The sequence below is a fragment of the Cynocephalus volans genome, chromosome 13 (genome assembly GCF_027409185.1).
Source record: "Cynocephalus volans isolate mCynVol1 chromosome 13, mCynVol1.pri, whole genome shotgun sequence".
Classification (NCBI taxonomy): Eukaryota; Metazoa; Chordata; class Mammalia; order Dermoptera; family Cynocephalidae; genus Cynocephalus; species Cynocephalus volans.
In genome coordinates, this window is record NC_084472.1 from 20,744,721 (window position 1) to 20,762,156 (window position 17,436).

Below are 17,436 nucleotides of genomic sequence, written 5' to 3' on the forward strand. Positions count from 1 at the left end.
TTCAGGGACTACCAGATCCACCACTGAAAAAGAAAATTGTGGTTAAGTAGGGAAGACTTGTATGTAAACGCATCCCTTACCCCTTTCTCCCTAATGCCACCAAAAGAGGTAACCATTTGTCTAATGGAACCCCACTTTTAGTTCCCCTCACCTTAAATTGCAAAACACAACGCTGGAGGCTCATAAACTAGCCCTCTGATTCTTTGTCATGCCCATCTTCTAAAAGCAAGTGTTTTAGTTATTCATTCCAAATTTCCATTAACCCACTATTTTGAAAGTGGGAAGAAATACATTAAGTCCATTGAATGTGATGGACTTAATCATTTTCTTCTGCCTGAAGGACTGCCTTTAACACTGTTTTGTCAGGTTGTTATCTGAAATTGTTGGAACCAGAAGTGTTTTGGATTTTGGATTTTTAAAAAAAATTTTTGGAATATTTGCCTATACATAATGAGATATTTTGAATGAGACCCAGGTCTAAACATGAAATTCATTATGTTTCCACCCATGTGAACAATCTTTGGTTGTCTGGCCTCACCATCATTCCTGACTCTGAATTTGTATGCTGCCAATAAACAACCTGCTGTTGTGCCACCGGCCTGCACACATGCCGTTTTATGCCCCTTGTGGACGTGCTTGTGTTGGGGAAACTGGGCATGTGGGGAAAAGATATATCGTAGCTGAAAGGGGCTGGAAGGGTCTTTTTTCCCTTGGAGACACTGAATAAACTGTGTGTTTTGTGCCTGGGTTTTGACTGTGACCCGACACAGCAGGTCAGGTGTGGAAGTTTCCAATTGTAGTGTCATGTCAGTTCTCAAAAATTTTGGATTTTGGAGCATTTCGGATTTTGGATTTTTGGAGTAGGGATGCTCAACCTACAGTGCAAGTTTGCTGATGATGCATTCTTTCAGTTTTCATGTATCTGAAAAAGCCTTTATTTTGCCTTTGTTTTTGAAAGATACTGTTACTAAATCTAGAATTTTAGGTTGCCAGTTTTTTTCCTTTCAGCACTTGAAGGATGCTGCAACCACTATCTCGCTTCCATTGCTTCTGATGAGAAATGTGCTGACATCTGTCTTTCTTATTTTGTACCTCCACTCCCCCACCCTGCCCCACTTTTAGGATTGTAACACTAGTTTTGGGTGATTTTATTTGATATGCCTTGCATACTTTTCTTTGTTTCTCGTATTTGGGGTTCATTGAGCTTCTTGGCATGCCTGATAATTTTTAATCAGATTCTAGACATTTAAGTTTTACCTTGTTGGGGACTGATTTTTTGTTTGCTTGTTTGTTTTTTGTTTAGTTTTTTGAGGCTGGCTCTGCTGAGATCAAACGCTTGGTGTTTGATCAGGACCTTGGTGTTAGCAACATGCTCTAACCAACTAACTGAGCTAACTGGTCAACCCTGAATATTTTTATGTTCTATATTCTTTAGCTGCAGCTAAATTACTTGGAAACGATTTGATCCTTTCAGGTCTTGCTTTAAAATTTGTTAGGCAAGACCCAGGAAGTTTTTAGTACAGGGCTAACTATTCCCAACTACTGAGGCAAGACCCATCTGAGTATACTACCCAATGCCACATGAATTACAAATATTTTTCTGTCTGGCTGATGGGGCCAGGCACTATAACCAGCCCTCCGTGGGTACTGGATACCATTCCCTCTCATCTTTTTGAGAGGTTCTTTTCCCTGCCTAAGAACCACACTGCTGATCAGGATCCTGTGAGTACTTGAGGGGGTGGGTCCTCTGCAGATCTCTGGAGTTCTCTCTCAGTGCACCTCTGTAGTTGAGAGTCCTCTCTGCTATTCCTGACTCTCAGCTGCGCTTCTCATCCTGGGAAGTGTGCTGGCTCTGCCTGGATGTCCCCTCCCTGCCATTGCCCTGGAAACTCTCTCGAGACAGTGAGCTGGGGCAACTGCAGGGCTCAGCTCACTCCCCCCACTTCTCTCAGGGATCACTGTCCTTCATTACCTGATGTCCAGGGCCTTGAAAACCACTGTCCAGTTTTGCCCTTGTTTCAGATGGGACAGTAAAACTCTGCCCCGGTTACCCTATAATGGCCAGGAAAGAATGTTTAACTGGATCTATATTCATTTTTAAAATGAATCTCATTTCAGCCCAATTTATTACGTATGTGATGTATCAATTATATTCTGTAGATATTATACACTACTGCTCTATTAATGGAAGATGGATGAATCATATTAAAATGTTTAAGATAAAACATTTCAGTAATTTTTGAAAATACTTTTTCACTGTCAGTTAAAGGGAAGCTGTTATCACAAGTTTACTTTATCAAGAGTCAGGAAGTACTATGTTATCACAAGTTTACTTTATCAAGAGTCAGGAAGTACTATGAGCTCAGCAATAGATTTAAGGATGCTTGTTTTGAGTAGAACAGTATATATATTAGGTATCTGCTTGGAAAACTTACTTGTCAGAATTGTCTGGCTGGATTAATTTGCTGCATTGAGCTGCTTCATCATTTGATGTGATGTCAGATACGAATAGCACAATTAGCTTATCAGTAAGCAATGTTACTTTAGCATTTTTTATGTCCCTACTAGCTTTTGCTATCATGCTAGGAAATGCCATGATCATTTTAGCTTTTGTGGTGGATAAAAACCTTAGACATCGAAGTAATTATTTTTTTCTTAACTTGGCCATTTCTGACTTCTTTGTGGGTAAGTTCCATGTCTTTATTTAAAATAATCTTTTCCAATTATAGTTTATTTCTAAAACCTTAAATAAGCTTTTTTCCCCCCTTTCTTTATTTTAATTTCATGGGACTGGATGAGAATGGGGAGGATTAAAAACAAAAAGTTTAAGTATTAAACTTAGGGGGAGGGCTGGCTGGTTAACTCAGTTGGTTAGAGCGCAGATTTATAATCAAGGTCACAGGTTTAGATCCTGTACCAGCCAGCTGCAAAAGAAAAAAAAAAATTGTGGGGAGATGGGCTATATGGCACTTTCAGGAAATATTATACATATGCAAATGAGCATTGTAGGGGAATTTTCATCTGAAAACAGTTTATTTTCTTTTCATAGACTAAAAATAAGTCCAGAGGGGCTGGCCCATGGATCACTTGGGAGAGCGTGGTGCTGACCACACCAAGTCAAGGGTTAAGATCCCCTTACCTGTCATCTTGAAAAAAAAAAAAAAAAAGAATGAAAATAACTCCAGAATAGTTCTAAAATTATTTTAGTGTAAGAGTTATTTGTTTCTGGGGCTATTTTCCTTGTATGTTTAGATTTATAGGTATAAGTATTCTTCTTTAACTATAGTTTCCCTATTCTCACAGTGTCATAGTAATAAGAAATAATGTCTATGCTGGTAACCAGCACATCAGAAGATAGTATGTTCAGATCAGTTAAATGGTATGATTAATAGCAATTATTTTATGATATGGCATAGGATATTATAAAATACACCCAAGACTAAGCTATCTTGCATATAATATGGTATCATAGCATTACACAATTGTAAGAGACCATAGAAATCAGATTAATCTTTCTTTGAAAACATGTACTTTGTAATTTTTCACTGCCTGATGGTTATCATTTTTAACAATGCGTATCATAATAAGTAGATGTATAGAAATGTCAGCTGATGATATTGTTCTATAGGAGCTTCTAGTATAATTAAATCCGGCATATTCATATTTTTTTTTACAGCTACATAAGGCTTACTTTTATGTTAAAATGAAACAAAACTCATGAATACTTAGTTCATTGCCTGGAACAGTGGTTGCTCAACAAAAGTTAGTCCCTTTTTCTTTCGATTTCTCTGCAAATACGTGTCAACCCAAACCAAAGTCACAAATGTTACTGTAGTACCTACCATGTGTGAGTACTGTTAAGTACACAGGTACTATTAGGTAGTCAGGGATCTAAGCAGAGTAGCTTCAGTAAGATCTCACTGTAGTAGAGTGGGTAAGAGAGGTTCGTAAATGACTACAGCAGTGTTGGGTAAGGTGAGACCCCATGAAGACCTACCAAGTGCTATGAACGGTCAGAGGGGGGATGAAGCACGTTCAGTTAGTGGATAGTGGCATTCAAAATGAGCTTTGGAGGACGGGTAGAATTTCCATAGGCAGAGATGGGGAGGAGAATCATGCTGGTGGGAAATCATTGTGTGTACCTTCCTAAGTGTGAGCTTGAAGCTGGCTGGTGGGCAGGTGGTTGCATGAAGCAATAGGCGATGAAGCTGGAATCTGTACAGTGAAGGCCTCTGAACACTAGTGTGAGTCTGGAGTGGAGTTTATTCAGCAGGAATCTGGGGTTTAAGGATATTAAGACAGGTGAGTGATTGGTGGGATCCAAGCTTTCCCTTAGAGGCATCAGAAGAGCTGTAGGAGGTGGGAGAAGCTGCAGCACGGGGCAGCATGGCTTCAGAGACAACCTTGCAGCGATTGGGGTGTAAGTCATGTGCTAGGGGGAGGGTGGACAGGAAGCCTAAGAGGCAGCGCTACAATGGGTGGGGACGGGCAGGAGGAAGAGAAAGATGAGTTGTGAAGATTGGGCTTCTGCGACTAAGAAAAGGATGGCACTCAGTAGAAATAGGGAGAGTTTGGGGAGGGCAGCTATGGATCTGACATGCATTGAAAGTTCTGGAGGAAACTTCTAGCTGGAGAGATTGATTTACGAGTCATGGCATAGAAATGACAGGGTCACAGATAAAGGAGGATAACCAATATAGAAGTATTAAAAAATGCAACAGTCTTCCCATTTCTCTCTTCAGTTCTGTCCTTCCAGGTAACCAACAGGTGCAGCTCCATGTAGATCCTTCCACATCATTCTCTATGCTCACATGAACATGTACAAACACACAGGTGTATTTATGTGATCACAGAGAATATTCTACTATCAATATACTTATCCCTCTCTCCCTCCTTTTCAGAACTGTACGACTTTTAGATGACACTCAGCACTTAAAATAGATGATGTATTTTGACTAACCCAAAGGGAGTGAGGCCCTGTCTACCATAGTGGTCAGGAGGGATGGGAGGAAACAGCTGAGAGTCTGGTGGTTCCAGATAAGACGGTTCCAGATAAGAACAAGCGTCTCGTGTCTGGCCCAAGGTCAGCGTCATGGCAGCTCCACCATGAGGGGCTTGAGCACTACGTCATAGAGATGTGGCTCATCTTTGAGAAACGGCCCCGCAGCTCCAGCTGTCCTGGTGGTCTCCCTCCATCAGCAGGTGGGTAGGAAAGAATTGGCTTTGCTTCAGATGAGAGGAGGCGGGGACAGGCCGGAGTCTCTATTAATCAGCCAATCTCATCCTGCACATCTCCCCTGCGCCCTGCCAGCTTCATCCAGAGGTCTGCTTATCTAACACAATACTCACCATGCCACAAGAATTAGGACAGTCTCTGAGGGCTCTTTGTAAGAAGATTCGGCTCTGAGCCTGGAGGAATGTGTGGAGAGGGTAGTGGGGCAGGGCAGGGCTGGGCAGAATGCGTGGGAGGCTGTTCTGTGGCCGTAAGCCAGCAAGTCTTAATACCTGGGGTCATGAGATGGAGAGCTCCAGAGCCGTGTGACACGGCAGGCAGATTAGAGCCTCAATCGTGCTCAGTGTCGTGGGCTGCCTGGACCAACTCACTCTTTTTACAGATTTCAGAACTGGCTTCCTGTGAGAATCTAAATTTGTGGCACCCAAGTAGCAAGCTTCCCAGGCTGAATTTATTGAGGAAAAATTCCAGTACCAGCTATATTAGATGATATATAAATGACATATAAAAATATGTCTCATCTGTATACTCCTCTGCAAAAAATATACTATCTATACCTATATCAATATCTATAAAAGTGGTGGTGTGTGACCAATGTTTCCATCCCTGGGTACCTTCATTACATCTGCACATTGAGTGGGCATTTATGGCCTACATAACCATGTCATAGATGGCGTGGACAGTATCTTCAGGGGCCAAATGTGGTTGCTGCCAACAGAGCCCAGACCAAATTTTTAGGATGGCAAAGTTTATCTTTAACACCTCATGCCCCAGTTTGGGACTGTTTTCTTGCCCTCTGTGTAGTCTGCTTGGGCTGCCATAACAAAGTGCCACAGATTGGGTGGCTTACACGACAGAAATTTGTTTTCTCAGAGTTCTGGAGGCTGGAGACATCTCAGATCAAGGTTCTGGCTAATTTGGTTCCTGGGGAGGTCTCTCTTCCTGGCTTACAGATGGCCACCTTCTTGCTGTGTTCTCACATGGCCTTTCTCTGAGTGTGTGTGGAGAGAGCAAGCTCTCTGTCGTCTCTTCTTGTAAGGACACTATTCCTATTGGATCAGGGCCCCAACCTTATGACCTCACTTACCCTTAATTTCTTCCTTCTCCAATACAGCCACATTGGGAGTTAGGGCTTCAATGTAAGAATTTAGGGGGACACAAACATCCAGTCCATAGCACCTTCTACACACCCACTGTCATCCGCACATCCCTCTGTTGGTCCAAAGGGTTCACTGGGGCTTTGAGCTACCCCCACCTTTTGATTGCCATTTTCACATGGAAGGTGCAGCTTCTCAGCTGGCTTAGAAAGAAGGGCAATACCAGACTGGAGCAATTTTAAAGCAAACTGGGCTTCCCCATCCTCATCTATTTATTCATCCAACAATTATTTATCTTGAAGCAGGCATGCTTTGAGGTGCTGGAGATACAGCAGTGAAAACACAGATGGAAATGCCTGCCTATGGTGCTTCTGTTTCTACTGGGAACGGGGTGAGGGCACATACGGTAAACAATACAAATAAGTAAATAAAATCATATAGCATTTTAAGGGCTGATCATTGCGACTGAGAAAAACATAGCAGGGATGAAGCAGAGGGTGCACGCTGTGGGGTGGGGTTGCAATGTAAACTTGGGGAAAATGTGCCAAGCGAGACACATCTGAGCAAACAGAAGGATCTTTTCATACCAAGGAACAGCAAGTGCAAAGGACCTGAGGTGGGAGGTGTTCAGTGTATTTGAGGCAGGGGGCTAGAGTGGAGCGAGTGAGGGTGGAAGAGGGGTTGGAGGTGACACTGGGGAGGTGGGGGCATGCTGGTCTCACAGGGTCCTCCTCCTCCTTCTGTCCCCTGCTGCCCTGCTCCTTCACTCCCTTTTGTTCTTTACCACCTTCTTTTACTATAGTTTGTTTTCACTCGCTGTTTCCCCCCCCTTTTTTTCTTAATCAGACTTGCCAAAGGCTTACTGACCTTTTCAAGGAACAGGCTTAGTTTTGCTGATCAAGCCCATTAGACCCAGAAGCACAGTTCCAGAAGACGAGTTGTAGAAACAGGCGTGAGTGTGTCAGAGAAATGCTTCAGGTTCACTTTTTTGAAACTCTTTTGGAATGAGCCATAGATCTCTCTATTACTCAATAAGACAGAGGAACTGAGATGACACTTGTACTAAAAGTCCTGTAGGACACAAGGAGACAGCGGGGTTTTATTAAAACCCAAGGAATAGACTAGAGCCTGTGTCAAGCTAACTGCTATTTCAAGCAGCTCCTAAGATTTCAAATGCACCTGTCTTCTTGCATATAATTCAGGAAGTGCATGAAAACGAGTATTTAACTCACATCCCCCCTTAACCATTAAGTCGGTGGTGTCTATAATGAAGATGATTACTGACATCTCACTCTAATTCTGTAGAAGAAATGAGTGCGGATGTGGAAAATACTCATGTTGGGAATACTGGAAGCCACAAATGTGAGCTAAAATACAATAAATGTCTCTGCTTTTGAGATACTTTGATTTACCTCATATGAGCCTGGTGACTAATTTTATATCACAGGTGCGTGCGTGCACACACACACGCACACACACACACGCACACACAAACGCACACCCTTGATGGGATGAAAGGCATCATAAGGAAGCTTACTTATCATTAAAAATACAATTCAAACACAAAACAAACATGTTATTTGAACTACATAGAAGAACTGACCATGGGATTCTTCATCTCTGTGTCATCTTGTCCCTCATCCCTGTATGTAAACCTACGTACAGAACACAGAGTTCTGCATTCTCTTTTGCTGGTTCTGAAACCATGTCATTATAGACTCGTATTGTCCTGTTTTGGGAGAATGCAGGCTTTCCTTCTTCCTTTCCATTTCCTTTCTTTTATCTTTACTGTTATTCTTAATGATAGGCTAATTTGGTTCTCGTACACAATATGGAAATTCCTGCAAGTGCCTGATAAAATATGAAGATACTTAACAAAATAAGATTTTAACGGATCATATTCTCAGCAAGTAGTGACACCTGTTCGAAATGTCAATGCAATTACAAACCCCTAAAAGCTAAAGGAAAAGGAGCTCAGTTTAGTCATTTGTCACAGATAAGCAGTTTCTGCACTGGGCTAAATCACTGTGGCAGAGCTTGTCTACTGGTTCATTCAGTGAAGAGTCGTGGTTCAAGTCGTGGTTCTGATACCCCATTGCCTGGTTTCAAATCCAGTCTTCTCCACCTACTCATTGATTGGACCATAGTCTAATTATATTTCTTTTCTGAGCTTCAGGTTCTTTAAGTGTTAACTCACAAAGTTTCTATGAAGATTAAATGGGGTGATGTTTGTAATGCACATAGCATAATGTCTGGCATATGGTAATTGTAGAATACATATGTGCACTGGTCAACTGTAGATGTTGTAGGAAATATAAACATTGATTTATGGCATGGTCCTAATCCTCAGGACAGACAAATTAAAAGATGACTATGATATAAAGTAGAATGTAGTTAGTGCACGAGAGAGGGAGACATGAGCAAGGTGTCAGGACAGTGCAGATGACAGAGGAGTCACTTCTGCCAAGGAACTTCCCAGAAAAGTGACATGGAAGAAGTGGCTTTTTGACCTTGGTGCAGAATGAGGAGGAAGTGAATAGACTTCTCAGCAGAAGACAGGAGGACATTCTAGGAAGAAAGAAAGCTGTTGGCAAAGAGGAAGAGATGTGAATGTGTAGGTTGTGTTTGGGGAGGGGTGGCCATGCTGTCTGTGTTGGATCATGCACATAATGATAACTTATGTCATATATGGTTGGAAATACAGGTCAGGATCTGTACTTAATTTGGAAATTAATAAGAAGCCACCGAAGGTACAATGTTCATGACAGCTATTACAAAAATAGCATTTAAAGAGTGTGTAGGAAATCTGTCCCGAGCTGCTTGATGAAATACCATGAATTTCTAAATTATGATCAAGACAGTTTTAGCAAATTCAGATACCTCATTGTGTTGCATACTGTTTAGAATATGCCTCTTTGTATGCGTTGATGTGTGTTTTTTTTTAACCCTTAATTTTTCCCCATGCAGGTCTGATCTCCATTCCTTTGTACATCCCTCACATGCTGTTCGACTGGGATTTTGGAAAGAAACTCTGTGCATTTTGGCTCATTACTGACTATCTTTTGTGTACAGCGTCTGTATATAACATTGTCCTCATCACCTATGATCGATACCAGTCAGTCTGTAACGCTGTAAGTCAAAACATTTATTTGTCTTCTTTAGAAGATTACGTAAATGTAAATTTTGGGTCCCTAAGCAAAAGTTTTTTTAAGTCTAAATTTTTGTTTAATTGACTGACCTTACTGACCCCTATCCTTTTGTTATTTGGCATAAGATCCTCATTGGCCCTTTGTGTGATTTGGTTAAGTCACTCCCCTATGTACCATTAAAATGGGAAGGTGTCACAGAAGTTGTCACAAGTGGTATACTGAGTTCGTGGTAGGTTGGATACACATGAGGTTCCCTGTGGATTTATCAGTTCTACTCCATAGACCATTTGAGGCCTGAATATTTTCCTCAGGATGGAACCTGGTGGGCAAGTAGAAAGAATCCCAGACTTTTGAATGTGATGAGAAAACCAATCCTGAATGGCCGAAGGAAAAGACAGTATATGGGAAAGCTATAGTTTATATGGTGGGACCAGCCAGAAGGATCAAGTCCCAATGCTAGTTTCGGATCTGTGCGAAGAAAGTCTAAACTTATCCAAAATTTGGAATAGTTTCATCAATGAATAAGTGACAGTTCTTAAGCAAACTAAATTTCTCAGCAACAGAACAAAGGAGAAATGAAGGTTGATGTTAGGACATGGGACCAAAGAAATATGGGGCAGTATCTTAAATCTTTGAGGCCTAGATGGGAAACTTCCTTTACTCTCTAGTCTCAAGGACTCAACTCTTCAGGGAAACACTGTGTGCCAGGCATTTTGCTAAGTGCTGGGATATAAACATGAACAAGCAAAGTCAATTTTTGAGGCGCGTGATCATGTGGAGGCAGATCTAGAAACAAATGGGTTCAGTACAGTGAACTAAGTGCTGTGCCGGTGGCATTGAGAGGACAGTGACAGCTCTGACCTGGGGGGGAGGACGGTGTGGCCTGGAGGCTGACAGAATTGGAGGGTGTATTAGATCAGGCAAGGGATAAACTGCCATAACAAAGAGACTCCAAGATGCAGAGGCTCAAGCAAGATAGTTTATTTTTCTCTCACAGAACAATCCAGGAAAAGTGGGAGGCTGTGCTCCAGAAACTCACCCAGGGACCCCTCAAACTTTATAGTAAAACGGCCAGATAGTAAATATTTTCAGCTTTGCAGGACCTGTGGTCTCATCGCAACTGCTAAAATCTGCCATTGTAGCACAACAACAGCCATAGATGATACGTAAAAAATGTACTTGGCTGTGTTCCAATAAAACATTATTTACCAACAGGTGATGGGCCACATTTGTTCTATGGACAGTAGTTTGCTAGCTCCTACTCTAGGTCATTATCCTCTTCTGCATGGTCAAAGTCAGGTTGCTGTCACACCAGGCTCCAGACAAGAAGGGGAAAGGGCAGAAGTCCAGAGCAAGGGGTTTTCTTCTAACCAAGTAGTGCAGGATCACACAATCATTTCCACTCGCATTTTATTGGTGAAACTTAGTCACGTGGTCCCCCCTTGCTGCAAGGGAAGCTGAGGAACATGGTCTCTAGCTGAGCTGCCATCTGGCCAGGAGGAAGGGGAGAATAAATGTGGAGGGACCTCCGGCTATCTTCACCACTTGGGGTAGGGTACACCATTAATGCCAGGATCCACTGCAGTTCGTAGCAGTCAAGCTATGGAGAGCGTGCAGATGAGTTTGTATCAGCAATTCAGATGCCTGTCATCTCACATTTTTCAAACTATAGGTCTTAACCCAGTATTGAGTCATGAAATCAATTCAGTGGGTTGTGACCAGTTGCTTTTTTTAAAAAATGAAAAATATGAAATGAAACAAAGAAGAACAGAATATAAAAATTAGGGTAGAAAATATCAGAGTATCTTGTACATAAATAAAGTATTGTTTTATGAATAATTCTGTGTACTAGGTTATGATATAAAATATACTTTTTACCTCAGGTCACAGTCAAATATTTAAAAAATAGTGCTCTGATTCAGAACCTTTTCCATTTGTACTTTAAATTTTCCTTTCTTTCTGGGTGAGCATCTCTCTTTAATCTTCACTGGTTGCTCCTAAGACTTCCTTCAATGGTTGTCTGAGCTTTTGAGTCTACCTTCGGGTTTGTAGGCAGAGAAGCAATACCTTGCCCAGTTAAAAACAGTGCTTAGACATTTCAGAGAGATGAGAAATGATGCCCAGAAGGAAGTGGATCGTTTTTTAAAATCCTGGTCTTGTCCTAGGAATTCCCCTGGCAGTGCAGGCTGTAAATCAGTGATGGATGGGTTGACTAGATCCTGAGTCCCTAGTGTGCAGCGCAGAGTTGAATAAGTAACAAGGGCTCCACAAATGAATGCACTAACGCTGGTGGGGAGCTCAGGCAGCACTTGCACCTCTGCTGACTGACAGTTCACAGGCAGCCACGTGAGACTGGAAAGAAGCCTTCGCAGACCCCATAGGAAGTGGTACTAGGGAAACTGAGCTCTTCCTGTAGCTGAAAGTAGAGAAGACAGTGATAGAGTACGGGTGGGCTGGGCCTGGGAAATGGAAATCTGACAATAATTTGGAAAAGAAAAGCTCAGTGTAAATGGCAGCACATGATTACGGTGCTCAGAGAAGTTTTCTGGAGGGGCCGATTCCAGAAAACTAGAGTAAGAGTAGCTGGAGTGCCTACTGTAAGAGTAGATGGGGAAGCATAACAGCAGGGCTAGACCACAGCTGGAGAGAATGGAGGTTAAAGTGTATGCAGAGTTGAGAGAGTAAGACAATTTCATTATGCACAGATGAAGGAAAAAGCTTGGCAGTAAAATCAAGATCGTGAAAGTATTGTTGCGGTGAGGACTGGCTAGGTCACTGTGTTAGTTTGCTAGGGCTGCCATAACAAAGAACTATGAACTGGGTTGCTAACAAAGAACTACAAACTGGGTTGATAAAACAACGGCAATTTAGTCTCTTATCACTCTGGAGGCTAGAAGTTTGAGGTCAAGGTGTCAACAGGGCCATCTTCTCTTTGAAAGCTCCAGGAGAACCTGTTCCATACCTTTCTCTCAGCTTCTGGTGCTGCCGGCCATCCTTGGAGTTCCTTGCCACTCTAGTCTCTGCCTCCACTGTCACATGGTGTCCTCTCCATGTGTCTGTGTCTCTGATTTTTCTTCTTTAAGACACCAGTCCTGTAAGGACCTCATCTTAACTTGATTGCATCTGCAAATATCATGTTTCGAAATAAAATCACATTTGCAGGTACTGGTGGTTAGGACTTCAATGTGTCTTTTTAGGAGATACAATTTAATCCACAACAGGAACTTCGAGTGGTCTGCAATCCCATCTCATTATTAACACTAGCAAGTTCCAGTGGCTGCTTGGCCTCAGAAAAGAAACCTGACTGACAGGATGTTTAGATATTTTATTGGGGTGGGGAATAAAGAAGAAGAAGAGGCAATATCCTGAATAATGGACATGCTCTGTGGTGGGTGAGAAATCGACCACTGATTAATTTCAGAGAGGCCACCCCGACCAGTCTGGGTCTGGATTCAAGCAATGCCTGAGCTGTCTGTGTGTCAGTAATGCTCCCCAGAGATGGAGAGATTGGCATCCTCTTCCCAAATCCCTTAGATGTCCATGACCTCAGTCGGCCTTATGCATAATGGAAGAGAGATCACTTTCCAGCATATTGCATTATATCATTACAAAGGCTGAACAGAGCAACTAAAAAACTAAGTGCAGTTTTATGACCCTCTGGGTATTGTTACTATCTTCATAATCATTAGATTTAGTGCAAGAGATGTATTAATTAGTGGCAAGAGGAGGCAGAAAAGTGTACTGTGTAAGAGAGCTTGTGGTCAGCACCATATATTCATTTTAGCTAAGTCTCAGAAATATCAGTAATTTGTGGGGAAAAACCTCACTTTCATACCGTTTCAAGAAAAAACTTAGTTGTATTTTCAAAAAATTAACCAGATTCCTTTTACCTCCTGCTAATTGGTGAGCCCTTCTCAGCATGTACAATCCATCAAAGAAGTACAGTGCTGGACAATGTTGCACCCCTTTAAAAAATAAGAAAACATTGTAGAATGAGACTTAAAAACTCACAGAGAAAATCGTACAAGACATGGTGAAAAGGGGCATGTTCCAATTTCATGGGTCGATCATTTTCTTTCCTGTGAGTTAGGAAATCAAACATGGAACATTTGAACTAGAAGGAAACTTACTGATCTAAAAGAGGTTCAGAGAGGTAGTCTGTGCCAGGTTCCCTTAGAAAATTCTTGGTTCATATGTTTATCTCTCACATAGGGTGGTTGACCTTAGACGTCTTTAGATTTGGGAGATATTCTTAGAGATTTCAGGATTGATTCAGGGATGACAGGTCCTGTGATGTGAGGGACAATCCTCACTCATAGAATCTCATTTTCCCTTATAGAAGCCTGTCCTTGTGACCAAGTGGAGCTAGAACATTCTTCATCCTTAAAAAAGATGGTGGCACTAGCCACAGTCATGTCTCTCAAAGTGGCTGGCCATCACAGCTTTGGCACTGTATTGGTCAGGTGGAAGTGCCTGTAGAAAGAAGTGATTTGGTAATGCTCAGCAACGCTGTAGTATTTCTCTGCAGCAGGTTTAAACATCATTCTGTTTGAGCCTGGTCTTTTGGGGAGTGATGTAAGAGTTCTTTTTCTTCTTGACTCCACCTTGAAGTCTTAAAACCTCAGAGAAGATGATTTCTGAATATTGGGATAAGGCAGTGGTTTTCAAATTTTTTGACTGCGACCACAGTGAGAATGTTACACTGTGATTCAATACATGCATTTGTCTCTCTGTATCTATATTCCCAAAGATATATTGCTTTTTTGATAAAACCTCATCAAACAATACCTACCCTTATTGTGTGTGATGCATTGTGACGTTGACTATTCTATTTCATTAAAAAAAAAAATGCCAGTCTGCAGATTGAGAAGTATTGTGGTAAGGTGCACCCAATTTCAGTTTAACATTCAGATTAGTGTCTGTGGATTAGGAAAAATTGCTTTATTATTTTAGATATTGGCCTTGACATTTCCTATAGAGTCAGGGGTTTAACCTTGAGGGTTATAGTCTTCCCCTAGAAAACCACAAAGAAACTACATCTTGGCCCAGCTGAAATTGAACCCTCTGCCCTGGTCCACATCATGACACCCAGGTTAGTTAATATCCCCACCTCTTGCACATTACTGATATTTCTGGGGACTATGGGATGCTTTATGCAATCAATATATGTTAAATGTATTGAAAATAACTTATTTGGTCTCTTTTAGGTGTCTTATAGAGCTCAGAACACTAGAATCTTGAAGATTGTCACTCTGATGCTGGCCGTTTGGGTGCTGGCCTTCCTAGTGAATGGGCCAATGATTCTGGTTTCAGAGTCTTGGAAGAAGAAGGGTAAAAAATGTGAACCTGGATTTTTTTCAAAATGGTACATCCTTGCCATCACGTCATCCTTGGAGTTCCTGGTCCCAGTCATCTCAGTTGCTTATTTCAACATGAATATTTACTGGAGCCTTTGGAAACGTGGTAATCTCAGCAGGTGCCAAAGCCATCCTGGATTCACTTCTGTCTCTTCCAGAAACTGTGGATACTCTTTCAGATGTGGACTATTTTCAAGGACCTCTCTTCCTGCACCAAAGGAAGCAGCTGTACCCCTTCATTCAGAGAAACAAGGAAGAAAGAGCAGTCTCTGGTCTTCCTTGAGAACCCACACAAATAGCAATATAATTGCTTCCCAAACGGGTTCCATCTCCCAGTCTGGTTCTGTATCTCTTCACCGAAGGGAACGTCTTGAACTGCTCAGAGCTAGGAAATTAGCCAAGTCACTGGCCATTCTCTTAGGTGTTTTTGCCATTTGCTGGGCTCCATATTCTCTGTTCACAATTGTTCTTTCAACTTACCCCCCAGAAGAGCGTCCTGAATCAGAGTGGTATGAAATCACATTTTGGCTTCAGTGGTTCAATTCTTTTGTCAATCCTTTTTTGTATCCATTGTGTCACAAGAGTTTTCAGAAGGCTTTCTTGAAAATATTTTGCATGAAAAAGCAACCCATGTTATCAAACAATTGGTCAATGTCCTTTTAAAGATAATATTCTCACTATTATAAATTTTAGTCTTAATCTCACTTCAGTGCATTTGATCTGGCTTCATCTTGCCCTTTCCTCTCTACCAAAAAGGTCCATAAAACTGTAATACTCAAAAACTTAAAAAGAAAAATATGAATCTGGAAGTCAATGAAAAATCATTCCAGTGAATAGTAACAGTGTAAACTGATAATATTTTTGTAAACTCATAGTCACAAAATTACTGTATTTTCCTTAGTCATCACCTCTTCCTTGTTTTTTAGATCTTGATATAATGTTGATTGTGAAAGTCCAGAGTTTTTACTTTCTTTCTGTGTTCAGTGTTTGCTACAGTCTTAAATTTTCTTTTTTAATTTTTTATTAATAAAATCTTGTCCAGTTTGAAAATCATTCCCTAAAGTATGAAATAGAGGGGGGAAAAAAAGCCTCTTTGCTGGGGGTGGGCAACTCTGTTAGCATCAGTGGGCAGGTGAGTTGGCAAGAGCAGGAAGTGGGAATGTGCCCAGGTGAGCTCATGTGTATCTGTAGACTTCGTATGGCTGTTGCTGGGAAGGAAGAAAGTGTGGTATGGGGAGGAATGAGGTGGTAACTGCAACTCTCAAAGGTCCTCAGCAAAGTTATCTTGGAGGCCAGGTGATCACAAGATTAGAGGGTAAGGAGCAGGTGATGGATGGTCACCAAATGACAGCTGAAAGGATAGCTCTTCCTAGCTCGTCTTCTTCCAACTTCCACATCAGCTAAAACTTCTTTTCGTGAGAAAATGTTTGAGAAAGAGGAAGGCTAAGAGATGGTTATATGATTAAACTAGATATACCTGGTGTAATAATCACTGAACTAGCAGCTGTCAGTAATCATTAATAAAATAGTTGGTGTATTTATCTAATGTCTTTGTTTTATGTAATATCTTACACTGCAGCGCTTGGAGTTATTCCTTTTATGCAGTTAGTATAAGCTGTCCTTTGCTGATGATTCATATTTTCTTAGTTTGGTTATGTTTTGTTCTTTTTCTTCATTTTTAACTGTCCTCTTTTTTCAGTGTTATCTGCCTGTCTTTGTCATAGAATTTTACTTTTATTATAGTTAATTTCATCTATTCTATAAGGTTTTATTCACATTTCCTCTATAACTTCTCAGTGTGGAGTATACCAACATTTATAAAGCAAAGGTATTTCACAGGGCCTGGTTTCCAAAGCCCTGTAGTTTCAGGTATAACCTAACTTTTAAAAATTACATATAGAAATGTTAAACTTGCAAAACACAGGAAACTTTCCCCAGTCTAAAGTCTCTGATGTAGATAAAGAATTGTAACACAGCAAAATTGCTGGCTCAAGGACAGATGCCCTTGGAGCAGGTCAACCTAAAGTTACTTTATTGTTATGTAAACATACTTAGGAAACTGCTGTAGGAAAAGACAGTATTTGCTAACAACAAGCTTTTGTTGGTGGATAGACTTAACCTTTTGCAAATTGCGTTATGGAATGTCACTTTGTTATTTCACTGATGTTACCAGCCTCTATTGTTAAACTATACTTAGTCATAACTCCACCTATGTTCCTTTTCTTTAACTTTCTGGCCTGGAGAATAAATACTGAAAAGAACCCCAGTCTGGTGTTAGTTTCCCGAGGAGGAATGCCTCTCTCTTGAGGGTTCCAGGAAATTAATCCCTTCGGAGTTTATCACTGCTCAGAAGAAATGCACTTTGAGTAATCTTTTGCATCTCCATCACCCAGGGGGAGAGAGGTGACAAATCTGTGTGAGGACAAAAGAGAGTGCAACATCTCAGAGTTCTTATACAGTTTAGTCATTTTCATATTTTTTAGACCTTTGATTAATTTCAAATACTAAAGTATGAAAGTCCTTTAAGTACTGAGTGCTTAGAAGTATACATAATTTTTATATACACATATGCCTTACATTAAGTTCAATATAAGAGATAC

The 17,436-nt window shown here is 41.1% G+C and overlaps 1 protein-coding gene across 1 annotated transcript; it reads left to right on the top strand.

Moving 5' to 3' along the window:
* Window positions 1-2,495: 2,495 nt before the first annotated feature.
* On the top strand, window positions 2,496-15,499 carry HRH4 (histamine receptor H4). The gene is made up of 3 exons (XM_063076631.1): window positions 2,496-2,685; window positions 9,298-9,461; window positions 14,687-15,499. Exons 1-3 carry the CDS (start codon window positions 2,496-2,498, stop codon window positions 15,497-15,499), a joined length of 1,167 nt encoding a protein of 388 aa, XP_062932701.1.
* Window positions 15,500-17,436: the final 1,937 nt, after the last annotated feature.

Coding starts and splice junctions, on each gene's coding strand:
- HRH4 (XM_063076631.1), top strand. CDS start 2,496: ATGTCAGATACGAATAGCACAATTAGCTTATCAGTAAGCAATGTTACT. Junction 2,686..9,297: donor CATTTCTGACTTCTTTGTGG/GTAAGTTCCATG, acceptor TTCCCCATGCAG/GTCTGATCTCCATTCCTTTG. Junction 9,462..14,686: donor ACCAGTCAGTCTGTAACGCT/GTAAGTCAAAAC, acceptor GGTCTCTTTTAG/GTGTCTTATAGAGCTCAGAA.